The sequence below is a fragment of the Eschrichtius robustus genome, chromosome 15 (assembly GCF_028021215.1).
Source record: "Eschrichtius robustus isolate mEscRob2 chromosome 15, mEscRob2.pri, whole genome shotgun sequence".
NCBI lineage: Eukaryota > Metazoa > Chordata > Mammalia > Artiodactyla > Eschrichtiidae > Eschrichtius > Eschrichtius robustus.
The window spans coordinates 42,495,405-42,522,504 of NC_090838.1; the positions used below are offsets into that span (position 1 = coordinate 42,495,405).

At 35.9% G+C, this 27,100-nt stretch overlaps 1 protein-coding gene across 17 annotated transcripts in view; it reads right to left on the reverse strand.

Moving 5' to 3' along the window:
- The window catches only part of NRXN1 (neurexin 1), a 1,110,559-nt gene that overhangs the window by 599,553 nt on the left and 483,906 nt on the right, over window positions 1–27,100 (reverse strand). For all 17 annotated transcript variants that reach the window (XM_068563995.1, XM_068563994.1, XM_068563993.1 and 14 more), the window contains 2 exons: window positions 17,368–17,806; window positions 4,448–4,831 (listed from right to left, as the gene is read on the reverse strand). In XM_068563995.1, the coding sequence (XP_068420096.1) occupies window positions 4,448–4,831; window positions 17,368–17,806 (823 nt within the window). The remainder of the gene's footprint in view (window positions 1–4,447; window positions 4,832–17,367; window positions 17,807–27,100) is intronic.

Genomic DNA, 27,100 nt, shown 5'->3' on the forward strand with positions numbered 1-27,100 from the left:
CACCCCTCGCCAACAGATTCCCACCACTGCAGTTAGAATAAAATCTGTATTCCTTTTATTAACCTATAAGGTTGTGTGTGATTCGGCCCCTGCCCATCTCTCTGGCCTCAGCTTTTAGCACGTCCTCCCTTGTTTAGTAAACCCCAGCCACACTGATTTCATCTCTCATTCAATTACCTGCACTTGTGGAACCTTCTGTCTCAAAAGATCTCACCCCTAGATCTTTATATGGCTTGTTCCTTCAGCATTCAGGTCTCTGGTCAAACGTTACTCCAGAGACGCCTGCTTCAAATCCTGCTTCTAATCCCCCCTCCAGTTATTCTATATCTACTTACCATTTCTTTTTTTAAATTACCATTTCTGATTTGTTTGTATAGTATAATCTGTCTTTGCCTTTTAGTATGTGACAGTCATTACAGCAGAAGCTGAGCTCTGCTATTCATTGCTCTATCATCAGCCGAGTGCACCAAAAAGTGCCAGGCAAACAGTAGAGTCTCGATAAAATTGACTGAATTGATAATTGCACTTGATACTGAGGATATATGAAAGAGCATATTTCAATTTGAATATCATGCATACATAAATACTCACTAATGAGATTATTTATTCTGTCTATTGTAAGTGAATCTAATTTTGGTAATGTAGATGAACAAAATATCCCTTAAAGTCTACGTTGAAAGCCATAATTGTGCCACAAAAGACAGACTAGGAGACGGGTCTGTTTACCAAAACAGGGGTCTCGTGGCTAAGCACTGACCTAAGTACTGACAAAATAAAATATGATCCCCTTAAAATATGGTGGTTCTACCTCATATCACATATCTACATCATATTTTTCCAATAAGGTTTCCCTAAAGAAAATCTAGTAGGAGTTGCTCAAAAAATAATTAAAACATGATTGTAAAGTTGTAGTGAATACTAGAAAAAAAATGCTTCTAGTATAATCTTAAAGAAATTTGATCTCTACCATTTCTCTTCCTAATTTATAGCCAATCATTGTCCATATCTATAAAGCAACAAATATTTGAATAAAAATTTAAAAGCCATTATCAATTGTTCAGTTACTTTGGTGTTATACAGAGAAAAGGGTAAAAATATTTTTATTTTTCTCTTATTTATTTAATCTGTAAATCTAGTCTCTATTATTCAACGATCATTTTTTAAATGATCTCATATTCTTCTATGAAATGTAGCTTAATTTGATTGAAAATTAAGTAGAGGGAACATCCTTTTAGAAATATAGATGACTGACAATGGATCATAAATATTGTATGAAATACAATCTAAAGCAAAAAAAAATCAGTATCATTGGCCTTTAACATTCTCTGAAAAGCTGCAGGAATGAAATAACAGTAAAGTAATAAAACTCGAGTGCCTCTGAGTTAATGTTTAATTAGACAAGAAATGGAAAATGCAAAGGTTGTAGTCTAGAGTTGCCAAATAAATGGTAAACAACATTCTGACATTTGAAGGTTATGCTGTTTGGCAGCATCCTTTAAACATTAGTAAACATCACTTAGAACACAAAAGAGCTCTTTAAAAGGCTAATTCTAATACAGTACTTCCCACCGGGAGAGAAAAAGTTTCAACTTTGTCCCCTCCATCTCCTTCCCCCTTGTCGTTAAGTCTGATAAACTTGCTTTTCTGTGTTATTCCTTCTTGTGGTCTAAAGTGTACACCTGTGCTCAGTTTTGCCGAAAGGCAGTCACATATTGTGGTCAGCGATGAAAATCAGACAGGGAGCCAAATTATATTGCTCTGACATCTGTCCCTCCATCTGTTGGAGTTTTAACAAACAAGTATAAAGTAGACCTCCAATGATACCATATACATACAACCAAGGAGGATTTCTATATGACCAAGTCTCCACAAATCCTCAGTTTTAAAAAATAAAGCAGGAGGGAAGGTGCTGAATTCAACTTATATTCAGTTGGACATGATTTCTATACTACTCTTCTTTATGGGATCAGTGCACATAAAACAAAATACTATTTTCTTATTTGCCTAAGTCAGCATACACTCTGATCTTTTTAATAAACTCTTCTGCTTAATGAAGAATGAAGATTTTCTATGTGATTGCAGCATCGTTCCCCATGCTGCAGTGTCCAAGGACTTGAACGTGCTTCTTTATAAATTAACATTTATTGCTCAATAATAGTAAAAGAGAAACTTTATAAATGCCTTTTTCTTTTTTTTTTTAATTTCAAGAGTTGTCAGTCAACTTTTATGTGATCAACAGCCTTATGTGATCAGAGTATATGTGAAGAAGAACCACAGTCAAAGCTCTCTCTTTTGAATTGGAAACCCTGAGGGTTGGACATGATCTTGTGTTGACTGAACTAGGGCAGAGCTGGGAACTGGACAGAAGCCAGATTTTGTGGTATTGAGCATGACAAGCATCCCACATAACCCCTGTTCTCGGGAGATGCCACAATGTGAGCAAGAAAATTAATTCTGAAAAGCAAAGACTTCTCACAGTACACTGGGTAGTCCAGAAACAAAAACCTCACAAAAATGACTATTTTCTCTCCTCAGTACACAACCAACCTGTATTCAAAGAAATCTGCAGAGATTTCCAGCCACCTGTCAGATAAAAATGTATGTTGAATCCCACTGATGAAGTTTGCTATTAAATACTCATTTGCAAAGCTGCATATGCTTGCCACCCCTCCTCCTAATTATTGCAATATATAAATAGTTCCTCTCCCTCATTCTGGTTTAGGAAGCTCTACAATTTCCATTATTTCTGCCATATGTAGTAGCGGAATATTGCCACAGGGTGGTACACCATGCATATTTAACTGAAGGCCTTTGTAATTTGTGTGACAGTTCAGTTATACCCTTTTCTAGCTTCACTTAAGCAGGAGGCATCAGAATAAGTGACAGCTCTCTGAGTGATTAAAATGAAAACACAATCTTAAATCACACAGGTCTGCTAATCTCACATTATACCTAACTGTAATATATCTCGCAAGCTTTGTCACCTTGTTGTTGTTGCCTCCTTTGGGAAATTTCTAAAAACTATACTATACGAACAAATAAACTGAAATTAGAACGGAAAATGTGCAGAGAATATACACCTTACAAGCAAAACTATGCAGAAATAATTAACCTCTAATTCACAGGAATTTCAATTAAGTACTAGGAGAATGAATGAATCTAGGCGATTAAAATATTTATCTATCTATGGACCTATCTCATTGTACAACCCAGAACAGTGATAGTATTTTGGTAGGTAATTTAAGATCATTATTAGATTATTAGGTTATTATTATTGATTTTTATATTGATTAAGCTGATGAACCTCCTTATTAAGATAAAGAATCAAAATCACATTTCAACTTTGGATTCTGGAAAAGAAATACTTCTCTAGGAAGTGTTAGCTTAAGTAAATTAAACTATTTCAGGAATGCAGGGTCAAAAAGACTAAATGTGTATGGCTTAAAAAAATAAATGGCAGGTACTTTTAGGCTAACTGTCTAAGAGAGCAATGTTATTTGGAGCATGAGAGGACATGCAACAATTTGTCAATATTTTTTCATATTGATTTTTTGTTCCATTGTTGAAAATGAGTGACAATGGGTATAGTGACTAAAGCATTTATCTGAAACTCTTGGGAAGATGAAAGAACATACTTAGACATATTTGTTCTGCTATTTCTTCCTTTGGTCTGCAAATGAGCGGTGACAGCTATCACACTTTACTCTTCCTTTAACCCTATTCTCCTTCTAATGGGAGAAGAAAAAAAAAAAATGTAGCTTTGCCTCCTGCTAGAGAAGGAAAAAGAGGCACCCATTCAGAGCTTCCACAGACACGCTAAGCCTTAATATCAAATTGGTAAAGGAACCTCTACCAATTGGGTCAGTTGGGTCTTGGGCCAAGGTAAGTGCCTTTGAAATTAGGGTGCACTTCTGAAAACGCTGGTATAACTTAGATGGCTTAAAGTCACCTTACTCTTCAAATTTCAAACTTGAGAAGGTCAACTAAAGTGAAATGACAGGCTCAGGCAATAGTGTCAGGGAAGCTGCAACTCACAGCTTAGCTTGCTTCGAATGCTATTTTTGACATAGATATTAGCACTAGATGCCAAAAGGATGTCTAATTCATTCCTTTGTATACTTTCTGGTGTCTTGAAATTAAAAACTGGGCAAAAAAGACAGTGATTGTCTTGGATACATCTTAGGCCCAGACCCTAGAGGATCCAAAAGACCCAACTATTTATTTATCCCTGCAATATACGTAAAAAGCTGTGTCTTCCCAGAATCAGGCCCTTTGAAAATCATTAAGGACTCATCAGTCACACACATCAGGTGTGGCTGCACGGCTTACAGAGAGTTTACTTCTGCAGAGCATACGTTATGTTTCAATGGTCATTTAAAGTTTGAGGTCCACGCTGAATACGCTTTTCAGCTCAGGGGAGTCGGCAGCTTGGATTTTGGAACCCTACCTCTCTCGCAGGACCTGCCAAGATAGCCTGTTCCGGAACAATCGCAGACATATCTGTTCCACCCATCCCTGCACATGCCGCTGTTTTTGCAAGGGTTGCTAAGGCACGGTTTTGCTGTTTCCCTGGAGCAGGAGGGCTTCACTCCAGCAGTACTTTGAACTTCAGCCATTTGCCGGATATCTTTGCTCTGGCCGTCAATGAACAAATCTCTTATGCAGCCCACGTAGCCATAGTTGAGCAGTGCAGTCCACACCTCGGTGGGGAAGACGAGGCCGGCCTTATTTTCTGGCAAGCCCCCCAGGTACAACTCGTCATCCAGGTCCAGAATCTCACTCTCGCCAGGAGCAGTGTAGGGCGTGCGCAGCGTGTTGACAGAAATGGTACCTGTTGCAAAGACAAGAGAGCACACAGGTCTTTACAGCGTGCAACCTGTTCTGAATATCACACTTTCTCTCCTCCATCTGTCTGAGGGTGAACTCCTTGAGGGCAGACATTTCTTATTTTTCTTTCTATTCCTGGTGTACTTCCTAGGGAAATGAACAGAAATATGTGGAATTAAATAACTTTAAGAATAAGGCAAACTGTCATTTAAATGGTTCTATTTCACTTTGGGAATGAAAACCAAAGTGTACAGACAAGAAAGAGTGTTTGTCAGCCTCTAAGAGTTCAGGGGAAAAAGGAAAGAAGGAAGGAAGGAAGGAAGGAAGGAAGGAAGGAAGGAAGGAAGGAAGGAGGGAAAAGGAGGGAGGGAGGGAGGGAGAGAGGGAGGGAGGGAAGAGAAAATGGCATTCTTACCACTCTCTAACAGTTCAGCCAAGATGGAAAGAAAGGAAGGGTGGGAGGGGAGGGAGGGCAGGGTGGGAGGAGAGGGAGGGGTGGGAGGCAGGAAGGAGAAGGAGAGGGAGAGGGAAAGAGAGAGAAAGAAGGAGAAATTGGCATTCTACATCACCCTCTGGAATAAAGTCAGACTCTCTTTGGTTAGTGTTCATTTTCAAAGCAGGTATGCATCTGCAAACCAATGAAAGGTTGTGTTGTGCCCCCATCCTTAACTGACTTCATTGTTTTTATTGTACACAATACATTGACAGATTATCTATGTCAAAACCTGACTTCATCACACTCAGCTGTACGAATCTATTGCTTAGCCTCTATGGTCTCAGTTTACTCATTCATAATATGGGCATAGTAATATGACCTACCTTATATGAGTGTTAAATAAAATAATACGGGTAAAGTGTCTGGTTTGTAGTAAGCACTACATAAATGCTGTGTATCATGATTCATCACAAGAACCAAGTCAAATGGGTGTTTACTTTTTTTTAAAAAAAACAAACTAGTTACTTATCTAAATTGACAAGTTGCTTTTTCTTCCTCACTCCAATGTGAGGGGAAAACAACTCTAGTAGTTTATAAACACATGGAAATCCTAGCCTTAAGCATAGGATGAAGAGGTAGACATTCACATGGGATTATTTGAGGATCACAGAAAAAATATATATATATTTATGGAATCCATTAAAAGAAGAAAAAAAGAAAGACAGCAGGCATTTTCCTGATCAAAACTTTCATCCTGTACCACCAGATTACTCAAAATTCCACTAATATTCTATCTTCGGAAAGATCTTTGTAAAAATGCAAATATGATACCCGAAAAGGACACCACATTGACCCATTTCCAGATTATCCCAGATTTCTTTCTCAGGTCTAGACCATAAAGCAGACTAGGGACCTAGAGTCTAACAAGAGAAAGTGGATTAGAAGCCTCAGGGTTTTAGAGTGCAGACAAAATGGGAGAGGCCTGAAGACAGAAGATGGGGTACAGAGGTAGAGAAAGAAAGGGAAGGGAAAGGGTAGTGTGTGTAGAGGGTGGGTAGGAAGATGCATTTTAGTTCTTTCGCCAACTAGCGAAGGCCCACTCCAAATGGAACTATGGCCTGTGGTGAATGTGAAACGTGCATCTAAGCACGCAGGGCTGCCAGGCCCTGCACTGTTCCCAAATCCCAGCAGAGGGCTGCTCCTCGATGCGGGCAGTGCAATGGGATCTGTCTTCGTGAGGGAGAAGGGCATCGGCCAAGTCATTAAGAAGACATTTGTCTCTCTAGACTTCCACAGAAAGAAATGGAAAAAGCTCCTAGGGGAGAAACACTCAAAGGCATTGCTATTTTGGCCTTCCAAAGAGGGGGGGTATAATAGGGATTTTGGAAGGAGGCAGCAAAAGGGGAAAATGACAAAGTGCTCGTTTTTACTGTTCACATTTGTGCAAGTGTCTGGAAGAAAATTCACTTAGGAACATACAGGAACCGGAAAATCCCACTTAGAAAAATATTTTAAAAATCATTTAGGGGAAATTAAATATATAATTTCGAGAGAGAATGGTGACACTTTTCTAAATAGAATTTCATTACACACATTTTTAACTGTTCAAAATGCCCTACGAAGTGAGTTGAGATGATCCCTAACCTCTGCAGCAGATAATGTAAGTTAGAGAATGATGAGAAAGAGTTAAGTATTAATGACAAAAGGTAAGGTGGACATTAAAAAAAAAAAAATGTGGAAAGCAAAGTGTTGTATGCAATGAACACAGTGACTTTTAGGTTTTTAAGATAAAAGAGAGAGAGATGCCAGCCCCTGTTTTCCAACTAGTTCAAGAAGACTTCCTAGAAATGAATACGTCATATGCAGAGACAACAGTTAGGAGACACAGAGCAAGTGAACAATGACAAAGTTTTACAAGAGTGGGGATATATTTTTAAAATATGCAATTTTTCCCATGTGCCTTTTTATTCATGGAACAAGCTTGATTTAGCTCAGGGAGGGGAAAACACTTGGAAAAACTGTCTTGTCCTTATTCGTGGTGTTATAATTCTGACACTAAGGATACCTGGAGGATTCCTGAGATGAGGGAATCCAGTGGCTTGCATAACACTCCACTCTCTGTGTCCTCTGCATAGTTTGCAGAGCTCGGTACACTCTGGAGTTTCCATATTCAGTGTGCCTATACTCTTGGGGCAAATCTGCTGCCAAGTGTTTCAGATACTCATCTATTAAGAGTTTGTCTGACAGAATGGGGTGACTAGGTCTTGTAATTTTTATTTATGGTGCATCAGTGCCTGCTCTGAACGAAGTATCTAAGTTCAGATATGTCTCTATGAATGTGCTCGTTGTGGCCAGGGTAAGATGTTCACTATAACTTTGTGATTAGATTAGAGCTTTCTGATCACAACACCTAAAGTTAATCCACAGGTTTCATGCGGTTTACATGTAGCCCAGTGCACACACACACACATACATACACACACACACTTGCACACACATACACATGCACACATACACATACACACACACACTGAAATAACCGTTTAACAGGAAAGTATTTACCTCTACTACCTCTGAGGCACTCCGATAATGTTTTCTTATTAGATAAGTTTATTAATACAAATGCTAGACATGACCCACCAAACTGATTTCAGAACCAACTAACAGGTTGTAACCTATAGTTCAAAAACCACTGAGAGGGTACTATCATAAATGATAAGGTTGTTTTTCTCATAGCTCCTTTTTATCCCTTTGAGAGACAGTTTTAAAGTTCTCATGGGAAGAAGAAGCAATGAAAGGTGGGAGAGGAAGCAAAAGAAATATAATCCTAACTTCAACTTCAAGAGGAATTAGCTCATTAATTTAGCCCCAGATCCAAGGTATGGAGTCTCAACAAGCAAACGCATGTATTAGATATTATTCACTGTAATATCCTGCAAACAAACATAATAGAATGGAATGACCATGACCAAACATCAACTACACATATGCTCTAGATGCTTTGCCAATTCACTTATATGTTAGAAAATCTTTACAAAAGGGATGGCAAAAAAAGGGAAAGGGCAGAACTTGAGTGGGAACAGAAATGATTATTTTTATATTTTGAAGATTCAAAGAGTAAAAATTTATTTGAAATAATAATTATATTTTATTACTTAGTCAAACTCAAATAGAGATTGATATTTTAGCCTACACATGTGCAAATGTCCTGAAATACTAATATTTCTGGTAAGGGATTTGAATCCCTAATTCCTTAATGATTTTATTCTTGACATGAAATCAAAGGACATTTTCACCTAAGCAAAGGACTCATCATAGAATCACTGAATTCGTTTAAATCAATTTAACACTTACATAGAACACTGAAATTTCAATATTAAGGTTCTCAAGTGCCTAATTCATTATAATCGAGTTACAAAGGCAGTGGTTACCAAGAAAACATGAAATGACTATTTAAACCTTATTCATTGATCATTAAAGACGAGTAGTTGCCACAGCTGTATATATCAATAGAAAATAAGCATTTTCCAAAGTTTGGGGTATGACTACATGTAAATAAATATTTAAGAGAAAACACAAATCTGAGTATATTATTGGTTTATCCCTCTATCTTTTTTCCAGGAACTACAAATATTGACATGTTCTCTTTGGAATAGCTTGATTATTTCACACATTTTACCTTCTTCCACTATAATTACACGTGAAGTTTCTGGAAAATTAAACAAATATTTTATGTAAAACATTGTTATATCTGAGCTATTATAACTTGTAGATGGTAGTCATATTTGGGAACTTATTTGGATCAGTGTTTCATGCTTCAGTATTTAAGAATCCGAAGCACCCTGCTGTGCTATTTTGCTTTTAAAGAAATGAAATTTCAGCTAAAAACAAATATATTTGTGTACATAGGACTTTTATCATCTTAATGTAGAAATCACATTAACTTAACATTTAAACCTAGTTGTTTTCATGGCATGTACAAAAGATAACAAAAGCGATAAATAGATAAGGTAATATTTATTTAAGAATATTCATAAGCGTAAATAATATAAATTCACATTTTATGTAAAAGTATACATAAAAGGGGGAAAACTGTTGAAAACAGTTCTTAGTTATAAAAATAGAAATCAGCTTCATGATTTGATCTGGTATTTATAAATTGTTAGCCTCTACCCTTTTTCTCATCCAGTTTTTCTTGGCTATTCCATTTCCAGAAGATTAGTTTATGGAGTGAAAAGAAATGTGAAGCAAAAGGTGAGATTTAAAATAAGTTAATTTGGTTTCAAGTTTTAAATTACTGCAAAAGTTTAAGTGATTGGGAAATGAGGGGTTAGAAAATAGTGTGCTGTAATGGGAAATGATTTTGCCTGGTCAAAGGAAACCAATTTTCACGTTCTAGCTTTGCAACTCACTAGCTGAGGAGCTTAGCCATATAATAGATTCATTAGGCCTCAATGTGGCTCTTATGCAAAATAAATGACTTGACTGGATGGTCACTAAAGTTCTTCAGTGAGTAAAAATTTTTGAAATTACTGCTTAAAATAATTTTAGTTAAATATAAATTTTATCTATCTACAATTCTGCTTCACCTCTCATTGCAGAAGAGAAGCAGATTCCACAAACTTACAAATTTACTTGTCAAATTTAGTATTCTATTAACAAATCCAAACTCAGTAAAAAGGCATAATATAAGTGATAAAAGCAGAATGAAGCATTGATTGCAGGGTATGATGCAAAATGCAAAGTACATAAGTCCCATAAATAGATAGTTAAAAAAAAAAAGACAAAGTATTAATAATGGGAGTTTTGGAGTAGTGAGATTATGAATGGATAGTTTTCTTCCTTCCTTCCTCTTTCTTTTTCTTTACTCTTTCTTTCTTTTTAGTTTTCTCGGTCTTTTTAAAAACAATTTCATGTACTAGGTTTATAACATGAACTGAATAAACTTTGCTTGAAAACAAAACAAAAAACAATCAATATTCTGTTTTCTGCTTATTACTATGTGTTTCTTGCTTACTTGGATTACTGTGAGCTGGGAATTTCAGAAATTAAACAGATATATGAAAAAATAAGTCTTGGAGCAAAATTTAAAAGTTTGATATTATTTAATAAAGGCCTAGAGAGAGGAGAAAAGGGCAACTCATATACTGCAGATAAGAGTGTAGACTGAAACAGTCTGTTAGTAAAATAACCTGTCACTTATCTTTAAAATTAAAAATGCAATTAATCCAGCAATTCCAATTCCCAGAATCTATCCTACAGAAATTCTGACCAATATGCATAAAGATATAATATGAAGACTTTCATTATAAATTAGCTTAAAACAGTGAAATTTTTTCAAAAGTAAAAAGTTAAAGATCCATCAATAGAGGAATGATTAAGTAAATAATTGATATATTCAAACTAGGGATATCTGATGTCACTACAAAGAATGGCATAGAAAAAGTTCTCAGTATTTTTTTAAGTCACCCAATAATTGGTGAAGAGTGATCTTGTTTATGTAAAAAAGAAGCTCTACATTTATTTTATATGTGTAATTATGTTTACAGATATGCTGGTGCATAGGAAAATATCTGGGAATTTTTGAACACCAAACTATTTTACCTACGAAGGTGGGAGTGAATTGGTTAGGGGAGTGTGTGGCAAAGGAAAACTTTTCACTTGTGTACTTTTTGAACTGCCTGAACATTTTCACCAACAGCACATATTTATATGTTACAGACACGCCATGAATTAAGCACAGGCACATGTACAAACACACATACTCATAGCAATGTATGTATACCTATGAGTTTTAAAAATGATCATAGACAATGCTGGGAAGTTGTAAATATCAATCAAGTGATGTGTTTTGCAGCAGTTAAACTACTATTTTGCAGAAATTCCCCAGATTTCCACGCCGCACTCCACAGTACCGGCCACTGCGGCTGGTGTGGTCAGCTAAATGCCTATTTACTGAGGATGCACCTGACACCCTAGTCCAGGGTCTGCCCCTTGGCCGGGTGGGCCTGGAAAGGAGATTTAGTGAATTTAGAGATAAAGGTTCCACCTCTCAGAGTCTGACTGATATTTACCAAGCCCACAAGACCAATGTATAAAATAAGAAGGCCAAGTTATTAATTCTCCATGAGAAATTAACTGTCACAGGATATGGAATGTTCCTTTAGGGAGGTCAATTTATAACCCAAATGTGTATTTATTCATTTATGATGGGAGCTTTATGACCTGCCTCTATCTCTAGAGCGGGGGTGAAGTAGTCAAGTCTCTTGGGCAGTGCTTAGATGGGTACTGCCAATGTTTGTCTCTGTGACTTTCTTTTCTACACACACTGTATATGTTAATACATTTGAGTCCTACAACCCTGCAAGCCTGGTTAAGGTGCCTCTGCAAAGCTCTGCTCTGATTCTTAGATGCTCTTTTCACAACTCACAGAAAATAATTTTTGTTACTTGGATACTTTTGAGTAAAAAAGAGTTTATGACATCATATTAACCAAATAGTCTGAAAATGTAAGTTTGTACTTCAATTGCGACTCTATAAAATATACTTACATGTTAAAAAACTAGAGGGAAATATGTAAAACTGAAAATGTTTTAAACGGGAGGGGAAGGCAACAGATGACTATCTTCTTTTAAAACACATTCAGAATAAATAAATAAAGGATCAATTTAACAAAATGTAAAATAACTTTATGCAAAATTGACTCCATCTAGTCATTAGCATCGTCAAATAATTGATAAATTATTGATAAGGTATTTTAGTCTTACCGTGGATGGGTAATGGTTTATGGGCATGGGTACAAAATAAAGCATTATACATTTACTTAATGTTATTTCAAATGTCTGCAACAGGCTCCTAGGTAGAAGCATGGGAGGAATGTTTATAATCAGAGGGCAAATTCAAATCAAGGCCTAAATGGAGGAATCGTCTAATGGTCGTTCAAGTAGAAATGCGTGAGAGTGGAGATTCATGAATGGTATACACAGAAATCAGTGCTGGTAATAGATAGCTAGAAAGTGCTGTTCACATCAAACAGTGATTACTATAAACCTCTAATTATGTACTCAGGAGAGAGCCTTTTGCTTTTCCCTCTGTAATTTCTAGTTCTTAAACTGGAACTCTATGACTTCAAATCTCAATGGCTTCTTAGCTGTTAAATGTGGGCTTACCAATGAATAACTGCTGATACAATCTGCTATACCCTGCTGTACACAAGTAGAATTTGACAAGAATAATGAGTTTTCTCTTTGATTTCAGTGTGTAATGATGGTTTGCAAAAAAAAAAAAACAAAACAAAAACAAAAAAAAACTGGTAGTTTGCTATAAAAATACTTGAGAGGATACCCTTGACTCAGCCAAACAGCTTAACACAAATTTAAACAATATCCATGCCCCAAGAAAACGGTCATTAATCTCCTCCTAATTTTAGCACAATTCATGCTTTATAGTTAAATACCTGGGAAGCTGTCTTGTGTTGAGTTTGGGAGCAAAAGAGAGGCAAAGGGGAACCCTGGAAAGGGAGGAGGGGTTGGTAAGAAAATGTTCAGCTGTACGTCCTGCAAAGTTTGCAGCGTAATGAGCCCCATCAATCATATTTATTAACTCAGTAACTTAGGGGTTTGGCTCTGTTAAGTAGCTATACTATCTATGGAGCATATCTACTTTTTGTGGCACTCAAACCATACACTCTGATCCACAAAATCAGGCTGGCACTTGGTACGGTTACTCCTTTGCCAATTTAGTGCAGGATCTGAAAATGCCACTTGTGGCTTAGTCCACTTAGCCTCCCACGGCACCAGTCATAGACTAAGCCGGCAACGGAAGAAACTACACTGCACGGAAAGACTGTGACCAAACAGTATCAGTCAAAGTTTGGGAAAGTGCTTCTTTCTTTCCCCAAGTCACAGAATGGAAGAAGGGACATATGACCCAATACAATTAATTGTGCTGAAAATGAAGTTCTGGAAAAGTATTCAGATGAAGACAATATTTCTTCCCAAACAAAGGGCTCAGGTACCCACCTTTTAGTGAACAAAGGACAGAAGGGCAAGTAACCAGAAAGATGGACATCCTAAGTGACTATCTTCCTCGTCAGTAGCATGCTTACTGTGGCTGCATATCCCAGCCCTCAGAAAGAAGTGAATGCTTTCCCTCAGGATTAATGTTCCTTCTACCTACATGTTTGCTAAATGATATAGGGAGCTCAGGAACAAGCAGGAATAGCAGTTCTGTTCTCATAAAAGGTTGTCATTTTTGTATGAGGTTTATCACAGTTCTCTAACAATTGTTTAACTTCCTCACCGCATTTTTTTTTGGACATCTGGGCTTGGAGGATGGAGCTGTATTCATAAAAGAAGGACAGCACCTGTTATCCTATATTGTTTCAACTGCTTTCAGGAAGTAATGTAATTCTTTAAAAAGTTGTATTTACAACTAAAAGAGTGCTATTACTCTTCAAGAGTAATGATGCTGTTACCATTTTTAGAATATTGGGGTGGGTTGGCACTGAGCCATTCACATGTTTTTATTCTTTATTTTTTCTCACACCAAATATGTATTGAGCAACTGTTATTGCCTAAGAAAGCAGCAGGATATAAACATAAAGAATATAGTCCCTGTCATACATGGGTTCCCCTTATAAACTGGGAAATATCAAAAATTCAGTCTGTCCACCAAATATAGTTTTAACACGATCTCTGATCAAGGCAGCCAAAATTTATTAGCATTAAATTAATGACCATGGCTTTTAGTCCTATTACTTTAGTATGGTCAATAAGAGAAGGAATAACTCCTACGTCTGGGCTCCCTCTACTTTAATAATGGAGATAACATGGCTCATTAATGTTTTTAAATATTCAGCTAAGGAGGATCCCAGGCAAATCAATAGATAATGACCTTCATTGTCCATGAGTCAGAAATCAGCCCACATTGCCCTTTTGTCATATCAATACTGTTTCCTACATTATAGTAAGAGTAATGTTTATATAGCCTCTGATTATAACTGATGTGAAAAATGGATGAAACTATTTCTTGAAATTCTATGTTTCTTAGTTTTAACTGAGCTATAAATCTTAGCATTTCACCAAGCCTAACTCAGAAATATCCTTTAAGTAAAATAAAAGCTAGTATAGCTATTCATTCAATCTTTAAAAAGCTACTTTATACCAAACCAAACCATTTTAAAGATTCATTCAATCTTTAAAAAGCTACTTTAGACTAAACCATTGCACACAATGCAGTGTGCAAATACAGAACTTAATTAAAATACTATATATAAAATATTAACAGCTGCAGTTATTAAAATTACATTAAACTCCCTTGAGCTAGGCCAACATAAGGAGCTCTCTTTTTTTTTTCAATTTAGTAAAGGCAGAACTTGGTTTAGTGAATGAGCATTGGTTTTTATACTGTTTGTTCCAATTCACTAATCTGAAATCATAATCAAATAAAAGTATTTTACCATCAAAACACAACCAAGCATACTAAATCTTTCCATTGGATTCTGACAAAAATCCCACATTTTGTTTATCTTCTTTCTTACTGCAAATAACACTTTCTTAAGGCATCTCTTTCTTCTTCCCATCCAGCATTGAACTTTGTAAATTAAAGTTGATATTTTCTGCTCTGACCTTTTCCAATGAGGGTATAAACAGGGCAGTTAATAAACTTTTGGTTATTTGGATGAATTAAAGAGCTCAAACAGCAAAAGTAGATTTTCCTCGGCTTGAGGATTAAGGTATTTATCTGATCCTTATTGTAATAGGTCATCCAAGGAACTTGGGAAACTAATTAATTGCACCACCACTTAAGACTGGCAAGAAATATCCAGGTATAAATCATCATTATCAAATGAATAATGAACGGTTTTATTTTCCTTTTAATATCATTTTGCTTTTACTAAAATTTTGACATTAACCATGTTATTTCTTCATATAGTTAGAAAATACCTCATTGATCTAAAGTATATTATTTTTTGCCCCTCTGAACTTCCAAAAGATATCCACTTCATCAGTTATGTTTTAAATTGCTATAAAGTCTGACTAAAATTATATATATTCTTAAAAGTCATTTTCAAAATTTTATTCTAGATGTATTTTAACTCAAGTGATAACATCCATAAGTTAATATTTCAAAACACAAGATTAGTCCATGTTCCCATCCTCCTTTTAAGTCTTCTGTCTGAAGGTTCTTAAGTAGCAAATTAACTGCTAACTCTGGCAGAAACAGGCTGGGGGAAGCCAAAGGGAGGCCCTCTACTGCCATATTTCTGTATTCCTATCAATGAACTCTTCTCAGCTTAAAACAGAAAAACAAAGAGGAATCCAGTTCCTAATGGAATCAGTATAGTACAACAGACCAAAAAAAAAAAAAAATTTTACTGTCTACTCTCAGTTATCTAAGATACTGGAGAAAAATGACAACATAGCACAGATTGTACAGAACGGTAACTAATCTTCCTTTTGAACAACTTTAGGGAAATGAAAGAATGTAGGGAGACCAAGTTTCCAGAGAGGGATGAGTCAGAAACAGAACCTCCAAGATATCTCGGGGGTCAGAGTAATAGGTTCAAACTGTCCTTCAACTCTCCACCTTCACCCCTAGCTCCCTCCCAATTTTCATGCATTTCATCTCTATTTTAGTGGGCAAAAAAAGATATTTTTAGGAAGGCAAACACGATCTTCTTGATCAATAAACAGGAAAAGAAGGCATGAATAATTGTAAAATAGGAAACTGCTCTGCTGCAGAGAAGCCAGAAATAAACAAGTGACACAGCAATCTGTGAAAGGAGTGCGAGAAGGAAAGCTCACCCCAGGGCTTCAGCATGGCCCTTCTAAACTAGGATGGTAATTACAGATTCTTGGATCTGAAAGAAGCACTAGGTGTCATCTGATCTGTGGTCCCCAAATTTGGCTGATCATCAAGTCCCCCAGAAAGTTTTGCAAAAATATAGTATGCTAGTTCCCATCGCTGTTGATCCCCAGTCACTGGGTCTAGGACCCACTGAATACTGGGTCCTTCCCAACATGCTTTATGAAGAAAGAAACCCAGGCCCATTAAAAAATGCCTAGGCCAAGCTTACCCTGGTATTTAGTGGAAAATCCAGAGTGAATGGTATAGTACAAAAGCAAATAAGGGAGTGGGGGAAGAGAGGGGAGGAGAGTGGCCAGGTTTAAATTCAGCCGTCTTCAATTATAAGAAGATAACTTGATTTGTAAGTGAGAAGGACAATCAGCATGAAAGCACAGGGTGAAGAAAGTAAAAGACATAATACATAGTTATAGACCTGAAACAAATGGCTTCTCTCTCTCTCTCCCTCTCTTGCTCTCTGGGTTTCCACAAATACTATTTCCTTTGCCTGGATGATTCTTGCCCCCGCAGACCTTATGCTGCTCAACTCCCTAAGCCCCCTAATCTACTTCCACATTTCAGAGTAAGTAAACTTTATTTCTTCAGGCCTTCACTGCAATCATCCTCTCCTTCCCCCACCTCACATGCACGGTTCCAGAAAAAAAAAGTGCAGCAAAAGGAAGCCAGAGAAATGAATTCCTGTTGGTGGAATTCCAAACCTCTTTCATCAGAAAGGGAAGCTATTTGGAAGGCAGCGGAGTTTTGCCTGCATCCTTGAAATCCTACTGTATTGACTAAAGTGTTTTTGATACCACAGACCCACCTTGGATAAAAAAGTGTACTGTATTAAACTAAGGATTTTATATATGAATCATTGAAATTTTTTTCATATTTTCTATTTGCCACTTCAAGCACCTCCAAACATCCAATGATACAAGAGATCATTGGGAACACAAGAACACTGAATTTTGTCACTTGCAAATTCAAGATAAAATTTCCTGCAAGATTTGGCACTTGATTATCCATTTAATGTTCATTTAAGAAGCTATTCTAGAAGCCATTTGAGCATTTGGGGTTTGATGCCCAACTATGATGATTAATTAGCTCCTTCTGATTCTTTTACGATGTGAAACAGAAATAATAACAATTTCCTTTACCCTAAAGACAGAAATGCAAGAAGTCTTTAATATGTCTTGGTTTTAATTCCTTAGGAGTGGTGTTCCAGCAGATAAACAGCATAAAAAATGATAAATTACCTGACCGTCCGTCTCTTTGGAAGTCCACATGATACCATTCTCCATCATTCACCTTCTTCTGCAGGGCTTTGATTTTGATTGTACCTGACCCCATGTCTAGGAGGAGGTAGAGGTGGCCATCCAGCATCTCAATAGCAAAGAAGTCAACCTTTATCATCTGTGGGTGCTTGGCATCTTTTTGGTGCCGTGGTTTGCCATGACTAAATAAGATGAGGCCATTTGGCTCTGTTGTACGGAAATCAAATGATATGGAGCCTGTTTTCTTTGCATTCCATTTAGGCAAAGAGATGAAAGATTCTGGGGTTTCAAAGGTGATTGGGTCCAAAGTTGCAACATTCTCACATTTAAAGGCCACCACTCCATGAATCTTCATCTTCGGGTCTCCTTGCTTGGCAAGTCGAGATAATTCCAGCCTTACATCATTATTTTTATACACAACCTGTAGGCAGAGGATAGCAGTGAGAAACTGGGCCCATATTTTAATGTTTCGAACTTGTCATCAGTTCATGTAATTTCCAAGTAGATTATGAAAAGACATACAATGTTTAGTGCCTTTTGATGTATGAGACAGCTTTTTCAGCCAAATAAAATCCAGGTATCAATTTATTGAACATAACTATTCTAATCTAATTTCATTCAAATAATGTGTACACACACACACACACACACACACACACACACACAGTACCTGTAGTTAACTCAAATAACTTGAATAAATCTGCACAGAACTTTCAGTATTCCAAGCATGTGTAGAACCATCTGCTTTTGTTAGTTGGCTATTATGCTTTGTTTATTAAATATAAGTACTGAGGTTTTTCAGTTTTGCCATCACTAAAATATTTGAAATTAGATACTTTTGTATACCAGTAACCTAAAATACAGGATCTCTTCTATGGTCTATATATCTATGGTGCATATTAACTTTGTAAAATAATCACAAGTTGAGGTAAAAAACATCCTGAATTTTCTCAGAAAAATCATAAAATATGACTAAGAAACAGAAGCTCTCTCTTGCCCTGTCCTGCATTAGTAACTGTTTGAATAATGTTAGCTAACTCTGGAACTTGGTGTTTATCCTAAATCCATTCAATCTATACTAATGTTCCATTTCACTTTTAATGTATACAAACGTGGAACAAAGTTTGTCCTGTACCCTCATTTCCAAAGGCACTTCATCTAAAGTGGCTGGGTAGTTCTCATTGCTTGTTAATAGTCCTAGGGCTTTTGGGGGACTCCAAATAGCACTTTGGACAAATCCACTGGCAGGGCTCACGATATCATGCATCTGCTGTCACATCACCTTAATAAATCCGTAGCTATTTTAACATAGAGATTCATACCCTTTCTCTACAAAATCCATACCATGGATAATTACATTTCCAAAAGATATGTCATACAGACTTAAGGATAAATTAGTTATCTATGTCCAGATAACTATCTAAATTCTTTTATGAAGGCACTCGAAATTTCACAGCAGCCAACACTGTCAGTTTCTAAATTCATTTATCCATGTATAAAAATATACTTTCATAACAGAAAAAATAAGCCTGTGTCTGATTAGTGCTATCAAGTTAACCAGGTCAAGACAGCTGTTATTTCTTCCAAACCCATGACCAATTGAGCCAATAGTGTGGCTGATTAATTTCCTGATAGGATTTGTTAATGGATACTTTATTTTTTAGAGTGATTAAGAGTGCAAGCTCCGGTATCAGACTCCCTGAGCTCAAGTTCCAGCTCCAGCACTACATAACTGTATGATCTCTAAGCTTTGTTTATAGAGACACTATACTTTACAGGATGGTTATAATGATTACAGAAGAAAATGCATGTGAGAAAATCTACATGGCAAACAATCCAATGCCAAGCACATAGTAAGATTTCAATAAACATCAACTACATCAAACTGCATGATAATAAATATCATCATCTCTTTATTATCATCTAGGAGACACAGAGATATTAGTTCTAAATTAATCCATTATGAGAAAATGTTTAGAAATTAAGCACACTCATATAATTGGTGTTTTTTACATGATTTGTGCCAACTAAATAAATCACATCTTTTCAGTGCTAGTCCTGGTGTTTCAGTTTACCTTTATCTTGAAGAAGGATTATTATAAAGAATACCATATCCCTTATTCTTTGAACAAATATGTATAAAGGTTTAACAAGCATCTATTGACAACAAAAGAAGGGAAAATGAACTCAAGCAATAACAAAAAGGAATTAGATTAATTCTTAAACATACTTCCTAGAAAAGAGAAAGAGCTATTAAGCCTTGGGAAAGTTGATTTAGGATTGTCTTTCTTTGGGAATCTTCAGTAGTGGATAAAATGCTTTTCATGGATGATTTTCCAAGTTTTATAACCTCCCACCATGATTTTCGAGCTACCTAAACCTGTATATTTGTTTTCATCTTTTCCTGGTGATTTATATTTTAATATATGGATATTCCTTTGACGTAGGTATTAATCAGGAATGAGTATTTTCTGACCCAAATGATGCAGATAGTAATGCTGATCCATGCTAACACATCACCATGAAATAGAACGACAGCAATGGAATTGGATGTTTCTGACATGAGCAAGTAGATATAAGGCAGGATATATTGTCTCATGAGTCCCACATCAGCTACCAAAAAGTTGAAAAAATGTAGGGCTAGGGCACTTGTAGGTGAGAATTTCAATGAGAGATTTATAATCTCATGAGTGAATTGGGTTCCCTGGTGATTCAGTGAGGTTCAGGGAGATGGAGAAGAAACGTAAGGATTCCCTAGATCACAATACTTAGGGTGAGCCACGCACCACCCCCTCACCCCAAAAAGGGAGTATGAATCTCCACTAGAATTTATGCTTTATGCAGGCAAAAACCTTACAACAAGATCAGTGCCTGGCACAGAGTGGACACTCAATAAATACTTGCTGAGAGTTGAATAACATTCTTTCTTCACTTTTTTTAAACCTAGTTCCCAGATTATAGACTATTATTAATAACAATATTTACAAATATAGTTAAAATATAACAGAATGCAGTATTGTGGACCCATCTCATAACCTAGCTATAATTTTTAGCTAATTTCTCTAGGAAAATGTGGAAACTTACGTACAAATGGCAAGTTGACCTATCACCTTCAAACTCATTTTATGGGGTGTAAACTGCTTTTAGAGTAAAAACACCTGATTTAAAATTCTCCAGGGGTAGAATAATTTTCATAGAAGAACTATCTTGAGGAGAAGCACAGTGCGTTTTTTTTTCTTATTTTGTATTCTTTGAAAGGCAACTCTAGAAGACAGAAAGGCAATATTGGATAGGCAGGCTGATAGCTCTCAGATCTACACAACTGCATCAGCTGACCCAGATTTCATAATCACTCTACTTTTCTAAAGTTAGACTTACTCTTAATATGACCTGAATATAGTTCAATTATAATAACAAGGAGTAGCCAGTAAGCACTCCAAATCTTTTTTTTTTTTTTTGCTTCTTTCTGAGATAATATGGTTTTCAATCATATATAATTATTCATATATCTTTTTTCTTATTTATGTTAAAAATTGTAATTTATTTAATAGTTTCAACTTTCAACAAATCTCCTTACACTTTATCATCTTAACAATTGGTGATATTATTGCACACCTATTTGGATCTTTTTATGGAATCAATATTTCTTTGTGGATACTGATTTTCAGTTTCTTTGAAGAGTAATTCAAAATGTTGAATTTCACTTCCCTGCTTCATGAAATTATATCATAAATCCCAAAGGAATAGAAACATAAAAGGGGTCTTGGGTTTTTTGTTATTTATTTGCTGGGTTTCATTTGTTATCTTTTAGCTGCCATACAATTTCCACACATTGCTATGATGATCTTTTCCCTTTCTTCCAACATTTGTTAGAATTTTCAAAATGTCACTCACACTTAAATAGGCAAGAAAAGGAGAAGTATGTTTGTGTTTTTATATGCCTAGGCTGGAAATCTGAGGTAAACAGTCACTGAGTATTTTATTTGATCTTGACAATAGTCCTAAAAAGGCAGGGGGAGTAAATAGGCTAAAGAACAGAAGTTTGGTAGTCTGGATACAGACTTAGTTTAGTCACAAAGCTTTTACCTAAGTCAGGCTGCCCAACCTCTCTGTCTCAGTTTCTTAATTTCTAAAACAGACATCTAAAAAGGAAAGGCATGTCAAATCCATAAATCCTTGAGCTTTTTTCCCCTCAATCTCTGTGATTTGGGGAAGAGGTAAAAGATGCCCTATTGTTCCTTCTCTTTGTCTGGCTTTTTCCAGTTGTGGTTTTGATGCCAGGATATCGTTCCCTATTCTGAGATGTATTGAAACCCCTATTCCATTAGTAAAGAGAATGTTCACCACATCTTCAGGTACACAGACATGCCTCAGGGATTATATCTATCTAAGGTTTGTACAGATGGTATTGAAGAACTGGTGGCTGATAGATAAATCTCTTTCCACAGGAGGTAAGTGTGTGTGAAATAAGCAGATCAGTAGGAAAATATTTGCCACTCAGATCATGACCTTTGTTGTTGTTGTTATCAATATGTTTTAGCTTAGAAGTCTTAATGGGGCTCTTGAATTAATTAAATTAATTAACAGGCATTGATCAAGACTTTTCATATGTTAACTATGAGAGTAAGAGGGGTGGTAAAATAGGTGCTGAAGTCAGAGTCGAAGTTCTATGCAGAGATCTTGACTCCGACATGACCCTCCCTGAGAGAACATGAATGACTCCTTTTAATCTGAGCCTTGGTTTTCTCTTTCATTCTTGGAAGCAATCACAAGTGAGGCCTAAGAATCTGGTTCTCAAGTCAGCTTTCAGAGAGAATTCCAGTTCACCCTCTTGCAATCCTGTGACTTTGTGGAAGTCCTTCAACCTTGCAAAGGCTCAGTATTATCTGTAAAATGGGATAATAATATCTACCACATTAGGGTTATCGTAAAAGATGAATAACAGTTCAGTTAAAGTGCTAAGAACAGGACCTGGCACAGAGTAAGCACTCAAGTAAATAGTAGTTGCTCTTATTAATGTGGTTGTTATCATTATGAATAACAGTATTATCATTCTTACAGTGAATTAATGGAGTTGTACAATCTAAATGTTGTAACAAGGGTAACGGCTAACACGGCACATGGTAGATGATTGGTCAGTGTATTAAAGTAATTAATAGAGCTGCAAACAGTAGGATCAAAGAGATCAAAGCAGATTAGGACTTTCTTTTTTATCCTGATAGCCCTATTGTAGTTTGAAGTACAGTGAAGGCTTTCTTTGCACATGAGGTTTCTCAGCCATAAAATATATACAGGAAGCTGGTGATCCTGAGAGTTTCACTTTCACTCGTGAGAGGGGTTTTATGTCATCAAACAACAACTACCCACCCCCACACTTCAGGAAGAATCAATTCCGATTTATGGAGGGTTTACTTTCTGCCAGGCTATGTTGCAAGATACTTATACGTATTATATGTTTACTCCTCACAAGCAACCTAGGAAATAGGTAACATTATCCTATTTTATCAGTAAATGTGTACAGAGATCACTGAATGTCTTTCATCATGACCCTGTCTAATACTCCTTTTGAATATCTAATGACGTTAACTTCAAACTTTGTTTTTGTCTCAGCAGGAAATTTCACTTAGTTTTTGATAGCAGTTGCTAAGTAGGAGATTCACAATCAAACAGCTATTTGCCACCATGCAAAAGAATGACCCCGTTATAAATTACATGGACTGTTCTAAAAAAAACCCCAGCATTTTCTTTCCATTTGTCCTGATTAAAATATCTCTAAATGAATCAAATATCACAATTAAGCATAGGAATTTTTTCATGTGACTATTGATTAAAACGTCTTTTCAAGCCCAGTTTAGGCAGAGGGGCTTATTTCTCTGTTTCCAGGACTATAATGTCGTTTTAAACAGATATGTCATTTAGGATATTATATATACAAATATGTATACATATGTAGACGCACAGTCCTCCCTCGGCATCTGTGGCAGGACACTCCCACCTTACCCCATATCAAAATCCGCAGGTGCTCAAGTCTCTTATGTAAAATGGCATAGTATTTGCATATAACTTACATACATCCTCCCATATACTTTAAATCATCTCTAGATTACTTGTAATACCTGATACAATGTAAATGCTATGCAAATAGTTGCCAGTGCATGGCAAATTCAAGTTTTGCTTTTTGGAACTTTCTGGTATTTTTTTTCCCTGAATATTTTCCATTCTTGGTTGGTTGAATCTGTGGATGCAGAACCCACAGATAGGGAGGACAGACTATATTCTAAAAGTCCAGGAGGTTTAAGAATTAATTTAAGGAGACTGTTTTAGTTTTACTTTTTATTTGTTTTAAATGCACTTAATGCTTTTATTCTATTAAGAAAAAGTCAGAATATTTCAAATATCCAAATTTAAGTTTTCTTTTTTCCTATCTGTGATCTGTCCATGTACCATCTATTTAAGATGGTATTTGCTCATTTCAAAATACAACCAAGAGTTAGCCAGTAAGTGAACAGTATAAGGACCACTCAGGCAAGTAGGGAGTAATGGCATTTGTTTTGCCATGACCTAGATAAGCAGCAGCTGGGAAAAGGACATAAACTGCATCACAACTTTCATCCCTAACATTAACTTATTTATTATTTTGAAATGATTCTTCAAACCCCACACTTTCAATTTAATCAGGTAAGTACTTGTTAGGTAAGGTACTGAAGAAAATGCAATTTTAATCACTTCCCTGTGCACATGCTCAGTCCAATAAAATATGGACCACTGAGAATACACCAGTTTAATTTCTCTTGAATATTTGCTATATATGTATGTGTAAACTATATGTGGACACAGACACATACACACACAGAGTTTACACATTTCCCAATGTAAATGTGTTTAAATGTAATACATGTCAAACCTGCTATCACTAATGTTCAGAAAAAAATATACATGTATATTAGAATAGATTGTACACCTCTAGATAGATAAGTAGACAATACATATGTATATATACCATATACACACCAAAATATAAACATGCATATCTTTATATACATTAAACACATGTATATTAAACACAAATATATGTATATATTAGATACAAATATTTAATAATTTCAGAAATTAGAGAGTTCTTGGCTAAAATATATAAATGGTCTTACTCAATGTCTAGGGTCAAAAATGCCTTGGCTAAAAACAAATTTTAGCCCTTATAAGCGTCGCACATTCCAAAGGAAGGGCTAGTAGCCAAAGAAAAAAACCAAAAAAAGAGTCTTTTACGATTAAGATTAAAAAAATTAAACAGACTTTCCTTAGTGTTCCTGCCACCATGAAGAGATAATTATAAAAGCAGAGTTGAGGCAAGGGGCGTGATGATCACATTGTTTTAATTGTTGTACTCATTATTGTCCTACATCTACCCAAGATCAAGTTTCTTATGATAGTTACTTTCTTACACTGAGAGCCTAGCACAGAACTTGCTTATAATAAAAAGGTCAAAAAAAAAAAAAAAGTTTGTTGAACTTAACTCATCAAGTGACTAACCTTATTTTAGAATTTCTGAGAATGTCACACCACAGAAGTTTTCATATGTAATTTGAATATGTCCATTGAGGCAGATATGCATCCAGGTGCAGGGACTTATGTATTTGGAGTGGATCAGAGAAAGGGTAGAAATGGGAAGGAAAGTGTAGGAGATTTACAAGCCCTGCACAAAGTAGCTCAATACCTCTTTAAAAAGAAGACAGCATTGAGGAAACTCAATCTTAAGGAGATTTACATAAGGCATTTTGAAAGATAAGAAGGGTTTTTTGGGTGGGGAGGAGCTGGTGGTTTTTGTCTCATTATCTAATTCTATTTAGAGATTATGTGCAGATAAAATGTTCAACTAAATTGAAATTTTCCCCATACCAAAATGTATATTTTATAATATAATAATAAACTAATTATGGAACATGAAAACAGACACCAATAATATCATTTCTCAATAAAGGCGTATGACATTTAATTTGACACCAAAAATTAGTTGAAATTTAAAGAGAAAAAATATTTCATTTAAGCAATATAGGGAAATAAATATTTTTTTGCTTAGTTCCAATTAAGCATGACCAAATACATCTTATTCATAAAAAGAAGGAGAAGAAAAAAGAAAAGAAAAACCCTCTTGCTTGTCCTTCCCTCATTCCACCATCAGTGAACTGCCTCAAGTCAGCAGACAACACTGGGTACCATCTGTACAAGTTAACCGTAGGAGCTAAAAGACTGCATTGTCCCTGGGGTAACAGCTCTATTTAATGAAGCTTTCAGTGGCATATGGGTGTGTGGCAAAAGAACTTGAGTTCCATTAAATAAGAATATCTCTTTTTCTCACATTAAATATGCAAGAAATCAGTAATGCCTTTTGGGAAAAAATATATATGTATACAGCAAAAATGAACAATGATTGTCAGTAACGTGAGATTTGAGATGCTGACTCAAAAAAAAAAAAAGGTTGAAAACTAGATCAATTCTCTTTTGCAGATGAGTAAGATGAAGCTGAGATAAGCTAAGGAACTGTTCCAGTGGGCATCAAGCTCTGATCATGAACAAGTATTGGGGACTTCACTGTTCAGGACTCTTTCAAAAACCTCTGCTAAAAAAATTAAATAAACAGAACAATGAACTATCTCTACCACAGGCGCAGGATCATCAGAGGCCCTTAAGCAATTACAAATGAAGAGCAGCTGTCTTTTCTGCAACATGGCAGAAAGGGAACCGTAACTGATTTAAAGGCAATTCTAACTTTAAAACTGCCTTAGCTTCACAATAAGCTGCTGCTCAAATATAAAAATAAAAGTCCTGAGGGGAAAACATCTTGCTGTTATTTCCCCCACTAATGGAATTTAGAAAGACACTGAAAAAGTTAACTAGAAACAATAAACTTGCAATGTTTATTGTTTAATGTTTAATGTCATTTTGCAACTAAATGATGAAGATATTTTCAGCATCAGTCTTTCATGATCTTGCAGAATGTAACACACCATAAATTAGGGTTTAAAGCTTCTATTCCAAGCCAGCAGATGCTGCTAATAGGGGCAATGCATGTCTGCTTTATCCAGAAACTTTTAAATCATCTGTTAGTCTCAATGAGGGGAAAGTAACCACTATTTTTTTCCCAAGGGAAACTATCTTCCCATCAACCAAAAATGGTATCTTCAAACTGATTGATAGTAACAAAATGATGGCCCCGAATGTTATGTCTAGATTAACCAACTCATGTTCTTTTGCATCTCTAGCCTCATGAGCTCAGTGAAGCTCCCTCCATCATTTAATTTTACATTTTTCTGAGGGGGTGGCCATATGTATAATGTACCATTTAGTATATGTTCTCTATATGCATGAATACCATTTACTATATAGACTCTGTCCTTTCCCCATTGATTCACAACGACATGGTATACCAGTATATGTTCTTTTGGATATGCCAAAGTTTCAACATCTGAATCTACTATCACTTTTTTAAAAAAATTTTTTATTGGAGTATAGTTGATGTGCAATGTTGTATTAGTTTCAGGTACACAGCAAAGTGAATCAGTTATACATATACATACATTCACTGTTTTTTAGATTCTTTTCCCATATAGGCCATTACAAGTACTGAGTAGAGTTCCCTGTGCTATACAGTAGGTCTTTATTAGTTATCTGTTTTATATATAGTACTGTGTATATGTCAATCCCAATCTTCCAATTT